The sequence below is a fragment of the Salmo trutta genome, chromosome 4, assembly GCF_901001165.1.
Source record: "Salmo trutta chromosome 4, fSalTru1.1, whole genome shotgun sequence".
NCBI lineage: Eukaryota > Metazoa > Chordata > Actinopteri > Salmoniformes > Salmonidae > Salmo > Salmo trutta.
Window position 1 is genome coordinate 35,962,812 of NC_042960.1, and position 20,493 is coordinate 35,983,304.

At 45.3% G+C, this 20,493-nt stretch overlaps 1 protein-coding gene across 3 annotated transcripts in view; it reads right to left on the reverse strand.

Moving 5' to 3' along the window:
• LOC115192299 (rho GTPase-activating protein 39) overlaps window positions 1-20,493 on the reverse strand; it is a 167,815-nt gene that overhangs the window by 21,725 nt on the left and 125,597 nt on the right. For all 3 annotated transcript variants that reach the window (XM_029750631.1, XM_029750630.1, XM_029750632.1), the window contains exons 2-7: window positions 15,179-15,604; window positions 6,717-7,092; window positions 6,162-6,431; window positions 5,230-5,979; window positions 1,520-1,684; window positions 249-434 (exon numbers count right to left, since the gene is read on the reverse strand). In XM_029750631.1, coding sequence (XP_029606491.1) covers window positions 249-434; window positions 1,520-1,684; window positions 5,230-5,979; window positions 6,162-6,431; window positions 6,717-7,092; window positions 15,179-15,604 — 2,173 coding nt within the window. The remainder of the gene's footprint in view (window positions 1-248; window positions 435-1,519; window positions 1,685-5,229; window positions 5,980-6,161; window positions 6,432-6,716; window positions 7,093-15,178; window positions 15,605-20,493) is intronic.

Below are 20,493 nucleotides of genomic sequence, written 5' to 3' on the forward strand. Positions count from 1 at the left end.
GAGGGAAGATGAGGGGGGGATGAAATCATTATTATTTTGATGCACAAATCAGAAACCGAAGACAAATTGAAGCTTAACAGCACATAAAATGACACATGGCTGCAGAAGGGGAGACACGGGCTGTGAGTCCAAAACGGCACCCTATTCCCTTTTAGTGCACTACTTTTGAAAAAGTAGTGCACTATATAGATAAAAGGGTGCTGTTTGGGATGTGGACATGACAGAGGGATATCAGGGAGTCTGCAGACCTCCAGGGCGACAGTGAGTGGGTCAGTCTTGGCTCGGCGGTCTCCCATGTAGGTCTGGATCAGTTTAAAGATCTCCACCGCCTCCCTCTTCACCGCACGGTCTGACGTCACGATCATGGGCTTCCTGATTGGCTCACTGCTCCATGCCAGCATGTTGGCTATGGACACCTTACGCCGGAACAGACCCTGGGAAAGGAGGGGGAGAGGAGGAGAGGAAGAGGAGGGGGAGAGGTAAGGGGAGGGGAAGAGGGAGGAGGAGAACGAGGGAGGAGGAGTGATAGGTGAATATTTTTCTGTAGTTATACTAGAGCTTCTATAAATGTAGGGCTGGGCGATATGGACAAAATACTACATCACAATATTTGTATGACGGTATTTGATGTTTTTGAATAATACATGTTCTAAATACACTTTCTGAGTAGTTCAAGACCCTAGGGTGGCAACACATCAATTATACGTGATTTCAATGGGGCTTTCTCCATTAATACTGTTCAATACAACTCCAAATCAAAACCATTTTCAGCACTTTCATATATTTCTGCATTTCCTCAACTTTTTTATGATTTCTACACTGTGCCACGCAGCATGATACGGCCAAAACAATCTAGGCCTAGTTAATTGGTGAACTGTTGGAATTATGGAAATATAATGATTATTCTAATTCTACAGTTGGAATACAGTGAGCAGCACCTATAATGCATTGCTGTTTGACATGACAATGCATGAATTAGCCAGTGAGGAATTATTGACAGGGTAGAAACCAAAGTGTTGGTCAGTGTTTCCAGGTGACCATAATTAGATGTTACATTACATGTTTTCTTACTTCATGTAGCTAGCCTCGTCCTACATCAGCACTGGTACCAGGCAGTATTAGCTAACTAGCTATGTTGGCTCTGACTTAGTACAAGCTAGCTAGCCATCTAACTAGCGATTAGCATAGTTGCATATCACATATCACATTTAATAACAAACCAAACATTAAAATATCATTATAGAAGGTAAAGTAAAAACTTAAACCGGTCCGGGCATCAATTCAATATCAGTATATAGTAAAATATGGTATACCGACCAGCCCTACATAAATATGTTTGTGTGAGACAGTGAGTACTGGGTTTTACATGAGAGTGTTTGTCTGTTCCTGAGAATGTTCAATTATAAAGTAGAATGATTGTATGTGCATGTCATGTATCAGTGTGTGTTTAGTTGTAAAGTTAAGTGTGTGTGTGTGTGTGTGTGTGTGTGTGTGTGTCTGGGTTTGTGTGTGCGTGTACCTGTGTGTGTTTGTTGAAGTGTTTGGAGGCCCAGTTCTCGATGTCGGTCTCCGAGGACGGCTTCCGCAGGGTGAATTCTGGGAAAACTCCACAGCTTGCGCTGGGCATCATGTTCCGAGCATTACGACTTGCCTCGAACTGAGCACAGGCTCCAAGATCCTCCGACTGAGAGAGAGCAAAAGACAGAGAAATACTCCTTCTTCAAACCCCTTCTTACATTAATACAAACAAAATTAATAAGAGAAAATTGACTACAAAGTATAAATAGGATAATATTGGTCATAAAGTCAGTGTCGTCTAAAACAGAGATTTGTGAGACTTTTGTGTGACTGCATCACAATGACAACGAAGGTTGGGTTTGTTTCAATCCTGCCCACATCTGGCACCACACAAATAATGAGAAATTAGAATCAAATCAAATGAAATACAACTGTATTTGTCACATTCTTCGTAAACAACAGGTTTAGACTAACAGTGAAATGCTTACTTACGGGTCCTTTTCCAACAACGCAGTTTTTAAAAAAGATATTTAAAAAAATATAGAAATAGTGACACGAGGAATAAATACACAGTGAATAGCGAATAACAATAACGAGTAAAATTAACATGGCTATATACAGGAAGTACCAGTACCGAGTCGATGTGCAGGAGTACGAGGTAATTGAAGTAGCGACAGTGCCTTCAGAAAGTATTCATACCCCGTGACTCATTCCATATTTTGTTGTGTTACAACCTGAATTCAAAATTGATTAAATAGATTTCTTTTTCTTCGCCCGCCTACACACAATACCCAATAATGACCAAGTGAAAACATGGTTTTAAACATTTTCCAAATGGATTGAAAATGAAACACATAAATATCTCATTTACATAAGTATTCACACTCCTGAGTCAATACTTTGCAGAAGCACCTTTGGCAGCTATTAAAGTCTTTCTGGGTAAGAGCTTTCCACACCTGGATTGTGCAACATTTGCATATTATTCTTTTCAAAATTCCTCAACCTCTGTCAAATTGGTTGTTGATCATTGCTAGACAACCATTTTCAGGTCTTGTCATCGTCTTCTTGGTCAGCAACTCCAGTGTAGATTTGGCCTTGTGTTTTAGGTTGTTGTCCTGCTGAAAGGTGAATTCATCTCCCAGTGTCTGGTGCCAAGCAGACTGAACAAGCTGTTCGTCTAGGTTTTTGCCTGTCCTTAACTCCATTCCGTTTATTTTTATCCTGAAAAACTACACAGTCCTTAAAGATTACAAGCATACCTATAACATGATGCAGCCACCACTATTTGTGAAAATATGGAGAGTGGTACTCAGTAATGTGTTGTATTGGATTTGCCCCAAACATAACACTTTGTATTCAGGACAAAAAGTTAATTGCTTTGCATTTTTTTTTGCAGTATTACTTTAGTGCCTTGTTTAAAAAGATGCATGTTTTGGAATATTTTCATTCCGTACAGGCTTCCTTCTTTTCACTCTGTAAATTAGGTTAGTATTGTGGAGTAACTATTATGTTATTGGTCCATCCTCAGTTTTCTCCTATCACAGCCATTAAACTCTGCAACTGTTTTGAAAGATACCATTCACGGTGATGGTGAAATGTTGAAATCCCTGAGCGGTTTCTTTCCTCCTCTGCAACTGAGTTAGGAAGGACACGTATCTTTGTAGTGACTGGGTGTATTGATACACCATCCAAAGTGTAATGAATAACTTCACCATGCTCAAAGAGATATTCAATGTCTGTTTTGTTTTTATACCCATCTACCAATAAGTGCCCTTTTTTGCAAGGAATTGGGAAAACCTCCCTGGTCTTTGTGGTTGAATCTGTGGGGTTAAACACTATTAAACACTATTAAACACTATTATTGCACACAGAGTGAGTCCATCAACTTATTATGTGGCATATTAAGCACATTTTTACTCCTGAACTTATTTAGGCTTGAATACTTATTAACTTAAGACATTTCAGCTTTTCACTTTTAAATAGTTTGTAAATGTTTTGAAAAACATAATTCCACTTTGACATTATGGGGTATTGCGTGTAGGCCACTGACAAAAAAGCTAAATTGAATCCATTTTAAATTCCGTCTGTAATAGAACAAAATGTGGAAAAAGTCAAAAGGTGTGACTATGTTCTGAAGGCACTGTATCTACATATAGTAGGGGTAAAGTGATAGATAGTAGACAGTAGCGTATGTGCTGATTGGGAAAGAGTGTGTGTGTGGCGTCAGCATACACTATATATACATTCGTATGTGGACACCCCTTCAAATGAGTGGATTCAGCTATTTCAGCCACACCCGTTGCTGACAGGTGTATAAAAGCGAGCACGCAGCCATGCTATCTTCACAGACAACCATTGGCAGTAGAACGGCCTTACTCAAGAGCTCAGTGACTTTGAAAGTGGCATCGTCATAGGATGCCACCTTCCCAACAAGTCAGTTCGTAAAATTTCTGCCCTGCTAGAACTGTCCCGGTCAACTTTTTGGGATCTCTTTTTACATCTCTCTCTCTTTATATATATATAAATATCATATCTCTCTCTCTCTATATATATATATATATTTTCCATCTCTCTCTCTCTCTCTCTCTCTCTCTCTCTCTCTCTTCAGTCATGGCTGTCGCCCTTTCTTCATGAGGGCCCATTTAACATTTTTCTTTCTTTCCCTCTGTTCTGAGTTTGAGTGCTGCTATCCTGTGTTCAGCGCAATTTCTTTCTTTGTAAGCACTTTCAGGCCTGCTATCTTCCACTACCCCCTGCGTCTCTCCCTCCAACTGCCTATTCCCCTCTCTCGCTCTCACCGTCCCACCACTCTCTCTCTCCCTCTCTCTCTCTCCCTCTCTCTCTCTCCCTCTCTCTCTCTCCCTCTCTCTCGCTCCGATGGTTTTGATAGGGGCAGATTTCTCTTATGTGAGGGCAGTTTCACCAACATGCAAATAAGTTATTGTCATAAGGCAAAAAAGTCAGTGTGTGTGTTTGTGTGTGTGCGAGTGTGTGTTACAACAAGGGTGTGCGATGGTAGATATGAGAGCGAGAGAGAGAGAGAGAGAGAGAGAGAGAGAGAGAGAGAGAGAGAGAGAGAGACAGAGAGAGAGAGAGAGAGAGAGAGAGAGAGAGAGAGAGAGAGAATGGATAATTGGAGGGATGAGAGAGGGAGGGAGGGCTGCATATGTGAAGCAGAATAAATCCTGGCTTGCAGTTCCCCACAGCCTCCAGTCCCTCTCTAGCATGGCTCCGATCTCTCTTGACACCTTAAAGCAGACCTGCTGTCGCTCTGTCTCAGCAGCACAACGAAAAGGTGTTGGAGAATGTGGCATGGGTCTGTGTGTCTTTGTTTATGGCCTGGTGTGTCAATGTATTTATGTGCATGTGTTGGGCTGTGTGTCTGTGTGTGTCTGTGTGTGTTTGCCTGGTAGGTATGTGGCAGTAGCAGCAGTTTTGATATTACATGATTCAATCTGAGCTCTGGCTCTTCAAATAATTATCTGATTCTGCACATTATGAAACATTCATGGACCTACGGCAGCCAGGGTATGTCTCTGTGACAGAGAAGATGAGCTAGAGTCTGCAGCGAGGCCCCACACAGTCAAGTGTGCGCGTGCACACACAAACCTACGGCAACATAGACTATAAATGCTAGAGTCTGCAGTGTAGTGATAGACTGTGTGTGTGTGTGTGTGTGTGTGTGTGTGTGTGTGTGTGTACTGCGTATACCTGTGAAGGGTGTAAGAAGGGCTCAGGCGAGGCCAGGTTGGTCTGTACAGACAGGCTCTTCTCCAGTAGTGCCCGAGGGAAGCCCAGTCTGTCGAAGGTGCTGCGTTTCCAGTGGTAATGCCCGTGGTGCCCGTCGCTCTGTGCCAACGCCTCGTCCTCACTAAACGCCCTCACCACCGGGCCTGGCAGGGGGAGGGGCACCGCACCGTCGCTCTCGTACCCGTCTTTAGACACACCTCCCTGGGCACAGCCACCAGCCGATCCCCCTCCCCCCGGGGCTGAGTCCCAACTGCTCCTCTGCTTCATCACCTGCTGGGCCTCCCACGCCAGCCTGGCCTGGTTCATCACCGCCTCTGACAGGGTCCCCGACATTGGCCCTTCCTCCCGGTCCACCCCGCCACAACTCCCCAGCTCCTGAGGCAGGGAGGGCTTCCGGGTCTTGCGTTTGCGGTTGCCACCGGGCGAGAAGCCCCCTCCTCCTGTAGACCCAGAGAGGGAGAGGGAGTGGTGCTGACTGGAGCTCCAGGACATCGAGTCCTCGTAGAGCAGCCTCTGGCCCCCGCCTTCGCCCCCCTCTCCGCCCCCGTAGTCCAGCAGCAGCCGGGGGTCCCGGATCAGACTCTGGCTGTGTTGGAGGGTGTAGGATCCCCCGTAGGAGCCCCCATAACCCCCCGTGGAGGAGGGGGTGGCCGTGGAGGTCCCGTAGCGAAGGAGCCGGTCGGACGTCTTAAAACGCGGGCTGGAGGAGGACTGTAGGCGGAGGAAGAAGAAGAAGATGACTTTACTGTCCAATGTACACAAATGTCCGACTGATGCCAGCAACTCTCCAGTTACCATCACACTCACAACCCCACTTTTCCCTGTCAGACACGGGATTTGAACCAGCAACACTACAGTTGCTGGTCCATCTCTCTAACCTTCGGACTACCTACCTGTTCCACATAGACTAGCTGTTTGACGTACTCCTTCCCTGCAGGGCTGTACTCCAGACTCTGTGTCTTCTCTGGACACTTCTGTCTGGTCAGCACCAGCTGACCATAGGGGGAGTGGCTCTGTTTGGGCGAGTGGTAGAGGGGCGTCCCCGAGGAGGGATTTCCCCGGGTGGGGGACTTCCCTGTGCCGTACAGCAAGGAGGAGGAGTCAGAGCCCAGGTGGCGCATCACATCTGTGGGAGGTTCCTCGTAGATGGGCGGGGGCTGGTACTATAATAATAATAATAATAACAATACATTTGTCTGCTACAGTCAAGGACAAGTTCAACTTATATTAAAAAGTACATTAACATAAAAGTGCAAGTAAAGTCAAATCTTAGTGTATTTAAATCGTAGTGCAATTAAAATGAATCAAAAGACCGAACGAAACAGGACAGATACATACGGATACAGGGAAAAGGCAGGTAGAACACAGTAGACATAAGCTAGCTGAAAGGTGTGTTTGAAGGTGTTTTATGAATGTGTTTCTGTAACTGTGTTTCTGGAGTGTCCTACCTCCGAGGGGGGCTCCTCGTAGAGGGGGGGTTCATAGGCATAGCGGGGGGAAGAGGGCTGTGAGTCAGCCGACGAGCGCCGGTGGGTCCCTGTTCCTCCACCCCCTAGCTCCGCCCGTTTCAGGAAGGGCGACTGGTGGCGGTCAACATAGAGGATGGGAGAGCCGTCAGGGGCGCCATCAGGGGGGGCGGAACCTCCAGAGGATCGGCGGGTACGGGAGGCTGTGCCAGTGCCGGGTGCAGGGACTGGGGTGAGGGTGGGGGGGTCGCAGGGGGAGTAACCATTCCCCTGGTGAGAGAGGAAGCTGGGTTCTCTGTCTGTCACCTTGATCAGCATCCTCTCCTTAGTACCTGTGTTCCACCTGAACGGAGAGGTCCTGAGAGAGGGAAGTGGGGGGGGGGAGGGGGGGAGAGAGAGAGAGAGCGAGGGAGAGAGAGAGTAAGTTCATTATTCCATCTGGCAGCAGCAGGGACAGAGCGACAAGGAGCTGTCAGGTGTGTTTCTGAAGTGACTGATGAGAAAGAGTGTTGTGTCCAAACTAAATCCTGACAAAGTTGTGACGCAGACACACACACACACACACACACACACACACACACACACACACACACACACACACACACACACACACACACACACACACACACACACACACACACACACACACACACACACACACACACACACACACACACACACACACACACAGTGAGGCAGTTCAACACAGCATTTCAACTTTCCCATAGACGAGTTAGTGGTTGGAATGGAACAGAACAGTCGGAGAGCGGAGTGAAACCCCCTATCCTGGTCGCAGATCTGCTTGTGCTCTCTTCCCAACTCCTGTGGCGTGACAATGACCATGGGAGGACCAGGGTGTGAAACTGCTGCTCTGTACAGGTGAACTGGTGCTGCTGTCAGTCACACAGAAGACATGACTGCAACATCTGGACCTGCTGCTGTTATGGGTTGTTGTAATGCAATATATAATAATAATAATAATAATAATACAATGTTTTACTGTCACATTCACCAGATAGGTGCAGTGAAATGTGTTGTTTTACAGGGTCAGCTATAGTAGTACGGCACCCCTGGAGCAATTTAGGTTTAAGTGCTGAAGCCCCGGATGTTTTTGACCCAGCACTGAACCTTTTGATGGTCTAATATGAGTTACCATAACCACACATCACTTGCGCTATACAGTATATAACAAAAATACAATATATCGCGCTAGGCAGTAGCAGCCACTGCAAGAAGCCCCTGGAGTGACGCGGTGCCTGCTAGGATTGGTCGAGATTTCACAATGCAGTGGACCACTCACGTCCCTTGACCTCTCCCCCAACCCTACAGCACCAGCGGTTCCATGCCAATGTCATCACTCAGCAAAACGTCCGTCACTCAGTCAAGAGTCTGCAGCATAGCAGAAAATATGGATATTCGGAACTTCTTCCGAAAGAGTGGCAAAACAAACGAACAGGTTGAGTTGGTTGAGGCAACAGTGAATGAGGTGGAGAGGGCAGAACAGCCAGGAAGTCAAAGCGCAGCAGCAGCAGAGTTAGCTAATTAGTGGTAGCTAATTAGCTAGTCTCCCTCAGCATAAGGGTTGGCTAATGCTAATAAACTAGCATTAGCGCTCAGTATCCTTAAGCTATTGGGTGTCCGTCAGAGGTAGTTAACAGTATATTTAGTGAATGGGCAAGCTAAGGATGTTGATATAAGTCATGATTTTAGGAAAAGTGTTTATTTCCAGCGAGTGTATTTGATGGGTTTTGATTCTGTAGCTGGCTAGCCACTTCGGTAGCTACTGGCTACATTTTTCAGACTGAAGCACATATCTTCTGACAGTTACACAGTGCCCCCCTGTGGACTGAAGCTGAACTTTACTACAACATTACATTTATCCCTGTTTAAAATGAGCAATGTTGAGGTGGTAGAACTGACGAAATGAAATGAATCGTAGGGGTCTTTAAAACGATTCCATTCTACAGGTAAACATGCTTGGCTCATGTCTGTTATTTCCATATAGGATATGTAACTATTTGTAAAAAACTGTCCGTTGTTAAATTTGTGAAATTATTTCATTGAGCTTTTACTTTTATTACTATTTTTATTCCCTTTTTTTTAAACTTACTTTTTCTATTGTTGTTGCATTGTCTGCAAGGTTAACCTGCAAGTAAGCATTTCATTACACTTGTATACTCCACGTACTGTATATCATGTGTATATATACATCACAAAATGAAATTAATCACAGAGGTCTTATAACTTAGTCCATTCGACAGATCATTTTTTGGGGCTCATGTCTCTTTATATTCATATAGCCTAGGGGCTATGCAGCTACTTATCTGTCATGTTATGCGGACAATTTAATGTTTCTTTAGTTGAATTGCCCTGGTCGTGTCAGTAACTTTAAAGAGCGACTTCTCCTAAAAACAACTTCTCATTTAGAAAACAGCCTATTTGGCATCGACGTGAGTCAGAAAAATGTATTCTACTGTCAAAATTGACTACAAAGAGTGTAAACAGAATATTTTTGGTCATAAAGTCAGTCTCATCCAAAACGGAGTTTTGTAAGGCTTGTGGTCGTGACTGCATCACAACGTAAATGAAGGTAAGGTTTATGTAATTCCTGCCTACATACCCACCGCTGGCATTACACAAGTAATCATCAATTCGGAGTGCAGCTGCATGGACCTGATCCTATTGCCTGTGGTAAATTTGTGGTTGACTTTGGATATAGATATGGGGCTATTTAGGGACCATCGGTAAATTACGGCAATGTACAAATTCAAATAGCTCCAAATTTCAATGACTTAAAAACCTCAAACCAAATATAAATTGTAGAAATTCATAGACAAATATTGAAAGCATTTAATGAGAAAACTAAAAGGTGTGCAACATGAAAATATTGTCTCATTTACATTGTGTAATTTATTGAAGGTCCCTAACTAGCTCCTAACTAGATAGGCTATCTAAAGTCAGGTCGCACACCGGCTGACTGAAGCTAATTGGTTAAATAATTTGGCTGACTCTTCCCACCTGCGAACACACACACAAGACACCCACATGAAACCACACCCCGAAACCAACTCACATTTGAATTCAGGCAGGCCGCTAGCATTTATTAATGAACCAAACCTAAAACGAGGCAAAATCAGGAAGTGCAGGCGCCCTTTACAACTAACTAACGACATGTTGCACCTCTACCTTGCTTCCTTTCAGATGAGCCATGGAGGAGGACAGATGAGAACAGCAGGCCAGTGGAGCACTTAGAACAGCAGCAGCCAGGGGCAAATGGTAGGGAAGAGGATGATTTAAGTGATCCAGACACAGGCCCAAAACAAATGATGCTACCCCAGTATCCCCTTGACTGTTTTGGATTGCAAAACTAAAGACACACAAGAGAAGACACAGAGACAGAAACAGAAGAGTACATGATGGAGAGAAACACCACAGAGACAGCCACAGAAGAATAGGATATGATGGAGAGATACACCAGAAGAACAGAACAGGACATAACAGAAAAGGATAGACACATGAGACAGTAACAAACAAGAACCTGAGACAGCAACAGAAGAATAGGATATGATGGAGAGAGACACCAGAAAAATAGAACAGGCCATAACAGAAAAGGATAGGTAAGGAGACATTAACAAAGAAGAACCTGAGACAGCAACAGACAAGACACAGACAGCAACAGACAAGACCCAGAGAAAGTGACAGAAGAGGGTAGATGGAGAAGAACAGAGGTGGATTGAGCACACAGTAGACTGTATTACTTTAAGATGCTCTATAGATTCTGATTAGTTTTATTTATTTGCACACATTATAAGAGGTGAAATACCGACAGTGAAAAAGTAAAACATGGCTTACGAAGAATTTCCAGGTGAGGAAATCCAACAGTACCCAAACACCTTCTCTCTCTCTCTCTCACACACACACACACACACACACACACACACACACACACACACACACACACACACACACACACACACACACACACACACACACACACACACACACACACACACACACACACACACACACACACACAGAGAGAAAAGGATAGACACATGAGACAGTAACAAACAATAACACTGTGTGTGTGTGTGTGTGTGTGTGTGTGTGTGTGTGTGTGTGTGTGTGTGTGTGTGTGTGTGTGTGTGTGTGTGTGTGTGTGTGTGTGTGTTTGTGTGTGTGAGTGTGTGTGTGTGTGTGTGTGTGAGAGAAGGTGTTTGGGTACTGTGGGATTTTTAAAATCAGTTTGGCTCATTGGACAGGTCAGAGTCTATATGTTTAAAGTTGTTGAGTGGTTTTTGGCAATACACTGTAGATGTATGTGTTCCAGAGTACAGAGTGTTCCAGAGTAGAGGGAACCCCAGTAGCAACTATAATTGAGTACTGGCAGTGTCTGCTGTGGCAGGTGGGAAGGTGCAAGTTTCCTGAAAAATATCTAATCTCTCAATGTTCTAATCTCTCAGTGTATATCTAAAAGTGCACCAAATTCATGTATTTAGCTGTTGAAATTCCTTCTTTTTTTTGGCAGGGGGAGAATGCCCCACAGACCCCCCTACTGGCTTTGGACTAAGCCCCCAATGTTTTCAAATCTTAGACGCCCCTCAAGGACACATCGACACATTTTTCACCTTGAGTGTTTTTCAGTAAACAGCCAACAGCAGAGAGAAACTGTGAGAGAAATATAAATGATGAGTTTTGGGAGAAAGGAGGAGAGAGAGAGAGAGACGGAGGAAGTGGAGGAGACAAGCCAGAGAAAGCGAGATGGAGGCGAGGATAAAGACAGAGAGAGAGAGAGAGAGAGAGTAGGGTGTGAAATTGATTGCAGCATTGGCCACCCTTGTCTTCAATAGTTCCATGCTCTGATGCCCAAGGCCACAGCTGAATACTGGAGTGGCCAATGAGTTTGTGTGTGTGTGTGTGTGTGTGTGTGTGTGTGTGTGTGTGTGTGTGTGTGTGTGTGTGTGTGTGTGTGTGTGTGTGTGTGTGTGTGTGTGTGTGTGTGTGTGTTAAAGGGGGTAGGATTAAAGATTACAGTGTTGTGTGTGTTGGGCTGGACCATACTTTGCTCGGAAGCCATTAGAAACAACCACCTCTCTTCTCTCTCTGTCTTTTCCTCGCTCACACTTTCCACCTCTCCTCTATCATCTCCTGATCTCCCTCCTGGACACTCTGTCACTCCCAGTCACCTTGTCTGTCTTCTCTTTCCATGTCTCCGCCTCTTCAGCTCTTTAAATCTCCACCTCTCTCTCTCTCTCTCTCTAGAAAGCCACTACAAAGTGAACATTGTTCTTCCTCTCTCCAGTCATAAATTATTCATAGACAATCGACCTTCAAATCAATTTACACATTCTCTCCCCTCTCCCTTATCTTCCTGCTGAGGGACCAAGAGGCCTTTAGCAAGCACAAAAATGACAGGTTGCCCATAGCATTTTCTATCGACACTGTGTGTGTGAGTGGCTTCCACTCCTATCTGGAGGGTTACCTGGCTGGGATTGTTGTTCTCAGGTGTATTGACCGGGCATGGCTTTAGCCACTGTAATGATTTAATTAACACAATCAATCAATGTGATTAACCAACCCATCACCAACCAACTCTTAAACTGAAGTCAAATCAAAGGGGAACTGAAGGCCAGCATCATTTGACGGACATCTGACATACATGGGCGGCAGGGAACCTAGCGGTCAACCGAAAGGTCGCTGGTTCGAATCCCTGAGCTGGCAAGGTGGGGAAAAAATCTGCCGTTCTGCCCTTGAGCAAGGCAGTCAGCTCCCCGGGCACCGATGACGTGGAGGTTGATTAAGGCAGCCCCCCCGCAGCTCTCTGATTCAGAGGGGTTGGGTTTAATGTGGAAGACACATTTCGGTTGAATGCATTCAGTTGTGCAGCGGACTAGGTATCCCCCCTTTCCCATACTGTATGTACACACGCAAAATCAAACCGAATACAACAGGTGTAGACCTTACCGTGAAATGCTTACTTACAAGCCCTTAACCAACAATGCAGGTTGAAGAAAATGAAGTGTTAAGAAAGTATTTACTAAATAAACTAAAGTAACACAATAAAATAACAATAATGATGCTATATACAGCAGCAGGTGTGTGTGCTTGTTTTTTCAGGTGAGGCCGGGGCAGGTTGATGTGACAGCGGCAGTCTGTCACTCCTCACTCCAGATGGCCTCCCATGCAAGCACACACACTCCCAGACGCACATACATGCTTGGTGTATACCATGCATTACGGATGTGTTCATCAATATGAATGACCTTCAGGAAGTTAGGGTTCTAATCAACTCAACTCCGCTGAACTTCAACTCAAACCCCGCTGCAGCAAAACACCTCTCTGTCAGGCTGTCCCCGTCTAATGGTAGTGAATGATACTCAAACCATTTTTGCATAAACAATCTGACAGACAAATGCACTAACATAGATGTGACATTGGGTGATTTCTGAGTGGGGAGGGAGGAGAACAGTGCCAACACCCTTCAAAGTGTGGTTGAATAAAGAGAGTGCTTTATATTTAGGGTGCTGGCAATGCACTGGAACACACACACACACACACACACACACACACACACACACACACATACACACACATACACACACACACACACACACACACACACACACACACACACACACACACACACACACACACACACACACACACACACACACACACTGACACAGCCACCCACCAACACACAATCACAAGTATGAATGTGCGCGCACACAGACACACACACACACACACACACACTTGTCAACAGACAGTGACATAGTAGGGAATAGGATGGCTCAAGGAGAATCCTTATTTCAGTAAATTCAGACTCTTCTTATTCTCCCTCTCAATCTTGTCCTCACCTCTCTCGCGCCACGGTTCCTAAATGGAATCCTTGTCTTTGTCTGTGGACCTCAAGGTCAATCCCCACAATTCATCTGGGGGATGGCCAGTGAAACCGTGACAAACCAGTCTCTCTATTTAATGACCTGGAATCACAAAAACCCTCTAGAGAACAACTTGTACTGGACCACACACTGGCCAAAATAGAGGGGATATACCGACATAAAATAGTATTGAAATTGGGTATGCAAAGCATGAAGTATGTTTGGTAATGGTGTGTGTGTACATGTGTGTGCGTGTGTGTGTGTGTGTTTGTGGAGAAGTGTCTTTTTCCAGCTCTGGCAGGGACAGGGGCATTGAACACATTTACAGGACACCGCGACCCCGGCCAAGCGTTTCCACCAATCACAGAAGACTGCAGCAGATTACAGCTAATAAGCAAAAGACAGACTCGTTAGAGAGAGAACAAGATGAATTGAATGAGAGGGGGAAGAGGAGGAGAGAGGAAAACTGAAGGTGAGTGAGAGAATGAGGAAATCTGAATGAGGAGGAGAAATGGGTCAATCAATAGAGAGGGAGGAGAGAGAAAGAGCAAGATGGAGATAAAAAAAAGGAGAGAGAGATGGGAAAAGAGAGAGTGACAGAGAACCTACAGGATTTGTCTTGGTGGTCAGGGCATGACATTTACCTTTTGGTCCACCAGCCACTGTGGCAGGTAGATAAAAAAAACCTACCACCAACTCAGACTCCAAAAATGACACCAACAAAACATAAAAAAATGGACGAGCGTGTTTTGTAATGTTTCTAAAACAATAAATGTATTACTAGTAAGAAGTAACTAACGTGGTATGTTGATAATACATTTTTTGGTGTCCTGAGTCTTTTAACCAAAATATCACAGATGTTCACCTGCCCCTTTAAGGTTACCGTGGTAGCGTGACTCAAGTCATGTCTGTGAGATTGTGAGATTGAGTCTGACTAGTAGGAGCGTTGTCTTCTCTTCCCTAGCTGTTGAAACTCAAACATAGAAAAACAACCTAGCTTGTGAACAAAACAATGTAAATAGCCCAAAAAAACAGGACAAAGACTCACTTCAGTAGACTTTTGTTTCAAGTAAATTAGACCATGAAACAAAACGGCGGAAATACTACAGCAGAATTTATATTACTATAAATGTGATCATACTTGACTATTTTATTCATAAATGCAAATGAAATGCTCGCATTGTGGAGCCCTGACCACCCGCCAAAGTGGCTGGTGAAAAAGATATCTTCCATGCCAATGCCAAAATCTACCCGCATTTGGCAGGTGTTCATTTTAGGCCCTGGTTCTGGTCATGGTTCTGTATACGACCTGTCTGCCTCCTCCCTGTGGTCGAGTTCGAGTTAGGATTAGGATTGGGGTCAGGTACATTGTTCGTGTTTAGGGTTAGTGTCGTGGTTGTGTTAAGGGTTATGGTCAGGGTAGTGTGTATTTACCCGTCTGCCTCCTCGCCTGTTTCTCTGATGCGTTCAGTTCCTGGTCTAGTGTTGTGGTTAAATTAGGGTTGTGGTCATGTTCGGGTTAGTGTAGTTTACATTGTGTAGTGTATGTACTGTGTTTACCTCTCTGCCTCCTCTCTATTCCCCTGTTTCTCCGATGCGGTCACTTCCTGGTCCAGTGACGACGAGGTGCTCCCCTCCCTACTGACGGCACTGCTCCTCCCTGGGCTGTTATCCGCTGACGTCCTCCCTCCTCTGTCTCCGCCCGTCCCTCCCGGGCAGGCCACGTCCGTGTGCTGCTTCAGCGTCTGTAGCTTGGCGAGGGGGATGATGTCGCAGGCCTGCGGGCGGTGCCAGACGGTGCGTTGCGTGGAAGCGTTGTAGTAGTAAAAGCGGGAGGTGTTGGGGTCAAACAGCTCCCACCACTGGTTGTCCCCTGTCCTCTTGATACGCACCCCCTGAGGGGGGTCCCACACACACTCTCCGGTGAGGAGGTTGGCGTACATGCGCTCCCGCGTGCGCGGCTCGATGATCTCAACCCACTCCAACCTGCAGAGGGGGACAGAGGAGGGGGGGGGGAGGTTACAACATAACTTTATTGTCCAATGTCAATCGGAAAAGGACACATTTCTGATGCTGGAGGCCATGAGACATTGTAGAATTAAAACAGGGCCTGGACTGAATCCACTGTACGGTGGTGAAAATGAACTGCTATGTAATATGGCATTAATATGACATTGACCTGCTATATGCCTATACCAACCCAGTGTAAAGCTTATATGAGCCTCTTTGCAGACATGACTTTTGGCTTCGGCGTATGAGCCTCTCTGCAGCTGGGAGTCTGCCTGTTAGCGTTTCTCTCCTCTCCTGTGTGTGCCAGCTGGGTCAGATGTGACAACAACCTGCACCACCCAGACCACACCGAGTAACACACAGACAACGTGCTAATGGACCTGGGCTGGGCACTGCCAACTGCTGCTGAGAGTGTCTGGGTATGTTTGTGTGGGTTTGTATTTCTCAAATACAAAAGACACACGACCTCTCTCTCTCATTCCCTCTCTCTCTCTCTCTCTTGCTCTGTCAGACAGAGCATAATGTTATGAATGTATGAAGCTATAAGACAGGGCTGACCCCCCCCCCCCCCCCCCCCCCCCCAGTAGACTGCCTACCCAGGGTCTCATGCTGCTGTAGCTGTAGGAGTATGATGGATGAGACAGTCGATAAAAATATCACTCTGGGGCCCTCTACAGCCCTCCTCATCATTAAAATACACACAAACACACACACACACACACTCCCACTCCCTATCCCTATCCCTACCATAGAGCCTGTGAGTACAGGAGAGAGTGTGTGTGCTCTCATCCTCACATCACAGCATAAGTACCACTCCTCCCTGTGTTATGAGCCCAAACACCATAACCTGTTGGACGAGCACACTCAGCACAATCATGCACAACACAACCCTGGTTAGGATCTGGATCTTGAATAAAACATATATATACAGTACCAGTCAAAAGTTTGGACACACCTACTCATTCAAGGTAGAATAATAGTGAAGACATCAAAACTATGAAATAACATATATGGAATCATGTAGTAACAAATCAAAATCTATTTTAGATTCTTCAAAATAGCCACCTTTTGCCTTGATGACAGCTTTGCATACTCTTGGCATTCTCTCAACCAGCTTCATGAGGTATTCACCTGGAATGTATTTCAATTAACAGGTGTGTCTTGTTAAAGGTTTGATGTTTGATGATTCCAGAGAATTGAATGTTCATTTATCTACCATAAGCCACCTCAAATGTCATTTTAGAGAATTTGGTAATACGTCCAACCGGCCTCACAGCCGCAGACCACGTGTAACCACGCCAGTCCAAGACCTCCACATCCGGCTTCTTCACCTGCGGGATCGTCTGAGACCAGCCACCCGGACTGCTGATTAAACTTTGGGTTTGCACAACTGAATAATTTCTGGACAAACTGTCAGGGAAGCTCATCTGAGTGCTCGGTATCCTCACCAGGGTCTTGACCTGACTGCAGTTTGCCGTCGTAATCGACTTCAGTGGGCAAATGCTCACCTTTGATTGCCATTGGCACGCTGGAGAAGTGTGCTCTTCATGGATGAATCCTGGTTTCAATGGCAGACAGCGGGTATGGCATCGTATGAGCGAGCAGTTTGCTGATGTCAACTTTGTGAACAGCGTGCCCATTGGTGACGGTGGGTTATGGTACGGCCAGGCAAAAGCTCCGGACAACAAACACAATTGCATTTAATGGATGGCAATTTGAATGCACAGCAATACCGTGACGAGATCCTGAGGCCCATTGTCGTGCCATTCATCGGCCGCCATCACCTCATGTTTCAGCATGATACTGCACAGCTCCATGTTGCAAGAATCTTTACACAATTCCTGGGTGCTGAAAAAGTACCAGTTCTTCCATGGCCTGCAGACTCACCAGAAATGTCACCCATTGATCATGTTGGGATGCTCTGGACCGACGCGTACAACAGCGTGTTCCAGTTCCCACCAATATTCAGCAACTTCTCACAGCCATTGAAGAGGAGTGGGACAACATCCCACAGGCCACAATCAACAGCCTGATCAACTCTATGCCAAGGAGATGTGTCGCGCTGCATGAGGCAAATGGTGGTCACACCAGATACTGACTGTTTTTTCTGATCCACGCCCCTACCTTATTTTTTCCCAGTCCGGTTGCATGTTGCGTTTAGATTTTTGTTCAGTGTTTTACATTTGAGTAATTTAGCAGACTCTTATCCAGAGCGACTTACGGTTAGTGCATTCTTCTTAAGTGAGACTATTTACGGTCAATATTATACTGCTGGCAGGTTACAAAGGTATGGTAGAATTATCCTACTATTCCCAGCTGGAGGCTAAGTCCATTACAGCCTTCTGAGCCGAGTCTGCACAGGGCTGCAGGTTAGCATCATAGCCATTCCCAGCAGTAGACACACACACACACACACACACACACACACACACACACACACACACACACACACACACACACGTTGCAGAGTAAATAAGCAACACACTCAAACATCTGTTGTATGTACGTGTTCAAGCATTAATTGGTACATACACGGAAATCTGCACACATACACATGCCAGGAAGGAATAGTCAGTCTGCAGCTGTCATACTCCCACAGGGAAGCCATTACTGGGAACGCTCCGAGATAAGTCCCACACATTCACACCTAAACACACACCACACACCACACACACACACACACACACACACACACACACACACACACACACACACACACACTTCTGATAGCCAGGCTGATCCCTGACAGCTGTAGATAGTCAGTGGCATGCAGTAGGAATACAGTAGGAACATGACAGAGAGAGAGAGAGAGAGAGAGAGAGAGAGAGAGAAAGAGAGAGATACGGAAGAGGAGGAGAGGGAAAGATAGAGTGTGTGAGACGGGGGAGAGAAAGAGGGTGAGGGAGGGAGAGATAGAGGGAGAGGAGGCGAGACAGAGGAAGGAGGAGAAGATGGAAACGAAGAGAGAGCGAAAGAGAGAGAGTAGTGGTAAAGTATGCAATCTCCTACCAATTTGTGCATAGTTAAACAATTCCATAGGCAGCTCGCACAGATAGTGTAGGTGAAACAGTGGGTGGGGAGGTTTTCCCCAAACCCAGCAGATAGAAGAAAGGGGATCACTGCTGTATCCCCTAATTATCTGTTAATCCATGTCGAATCGAATGCAATCAATGTGATTACAAAGGGAGGGTCATCCGTGACCACGACCACGCTCTAATCCACTTTATAACATGTTGGGCCACGCCTAGCCAATCACAGCCTGGATAGTTCCCGCCAAGCCAATCACAGCCTGGATAAGCCCCGCCCAGCATATCACATCCCTGGACAAGACACCCCCATGCCAATCACAGCCTGTATAGGACACGCACCAGAGTCACCCCTCAGCCTATCACAGGCTGAATCGGTCTTGAAACTCCTTTCCTCTGTATTTAAAGGCCAAATAGGATTCTGATCTCATACTGTATATCATCAAACACATCTGTTCTCACATCTGCCAGACAGACACACCGCTGACTCAACTGGGAATGCCTGGCTCTGTGTGTGTGTATTTGTATTTGTATTTATTATGGATCCCCATTAGCTGCTGCCCTGGCAGCAGCTACTCTTCCTGGGGTCCAGCAAAATTAAGGCAGTTTATACAATTTTAAAAACATTACAATACATTCACATATTTCACAACACACTGTGTGCCCTCAGTCCCCTACTCCACCACTACCACATATCTACAGTACAAAATCCATGTGTGTGTGTGTATAGTGCACATGTTACTGTGTGTGTGTGTGTGTGTGTGTGTGTGTGTGTGTGTGTGTGTGTGTGTGTGTGTGTGTGTGTGTGTGTATGTATGTATGTGTCTGTGCCTATGTTTGTGTTGCTTCACAGTCTCTGCTGTTCCATAAGGTGTATTTTTATCTGTTTTTTTTAAATCAAATTTTACTTCTTGCATCAGTTATTTGATGTGGAATACAGTTGCATGTAGTCATGGTTCTATGTAGTACTGTGCGCCTTCCATAGTCTGTTCTGGACTTGGGGACTGTGAAGAGACCTCTTGTGGCATCGCTTGTGAAGTATGCATGGATGTCCAAGCTGTGCGCCAGTAGTTCAAATAGACAGCTTGGTGCATTCAACATGCCAATAGCTCTCATAAATACAAGTAGTGATGAAGTCAATCTCTCCTCCACTTTGAGCCAGGAGAGATTGACATGCATATTATTAATATTAGATCTCTGTGTACATCCAAGGTCAGGTGCCCTTTTTGTGGCACCTGACCACACGACTGAACAGTAGTCCAGGTGCGACACAACTAGGGCCTGTAGGACCTGCCTTGATGATAGTGCTGTTAAGAAGGTAGAGCAGCTCTTTATTATGGACATACTTCTCCCCATCTTAGCTACTGTTGTATCAATATGTTTTGACCATGACAGTTTACAATGCAATTACTCAAACCAGTGGCATGTCATTAGTAATGATTGAAACAAGTAAAGGGCCTAGACAGCTGCCCTGGGGAATTTCTGATTCTAAATGGATTATGTTGGAGAGGCTTCCATTAAAGAACACACTCTGTGATCTGTTAGACAGGTAACTCTTTATCAACAATATAGCAGGGAGGGTAAAGCCACAACACATACGTTTTTCCAGCAGCAGGCTATGATCGATAATGTCAAAAGCCGCACTGTCTAACAAAACAGCCCCCACTATTTTTTTTGCATCAATTTCTCTCAGCCAATCATCAGTCATTTATGTAAGTGCTGTGCTTGTTGAATGTCCTTCCCTATAAGCATGCTGAAAGTTTGTTGTCGATTTGTTTACTGTAAAATTGCATTGTATCTGGTGATTTTTTTTTTCAAAAGTTTACTAAGGGTTGGTAA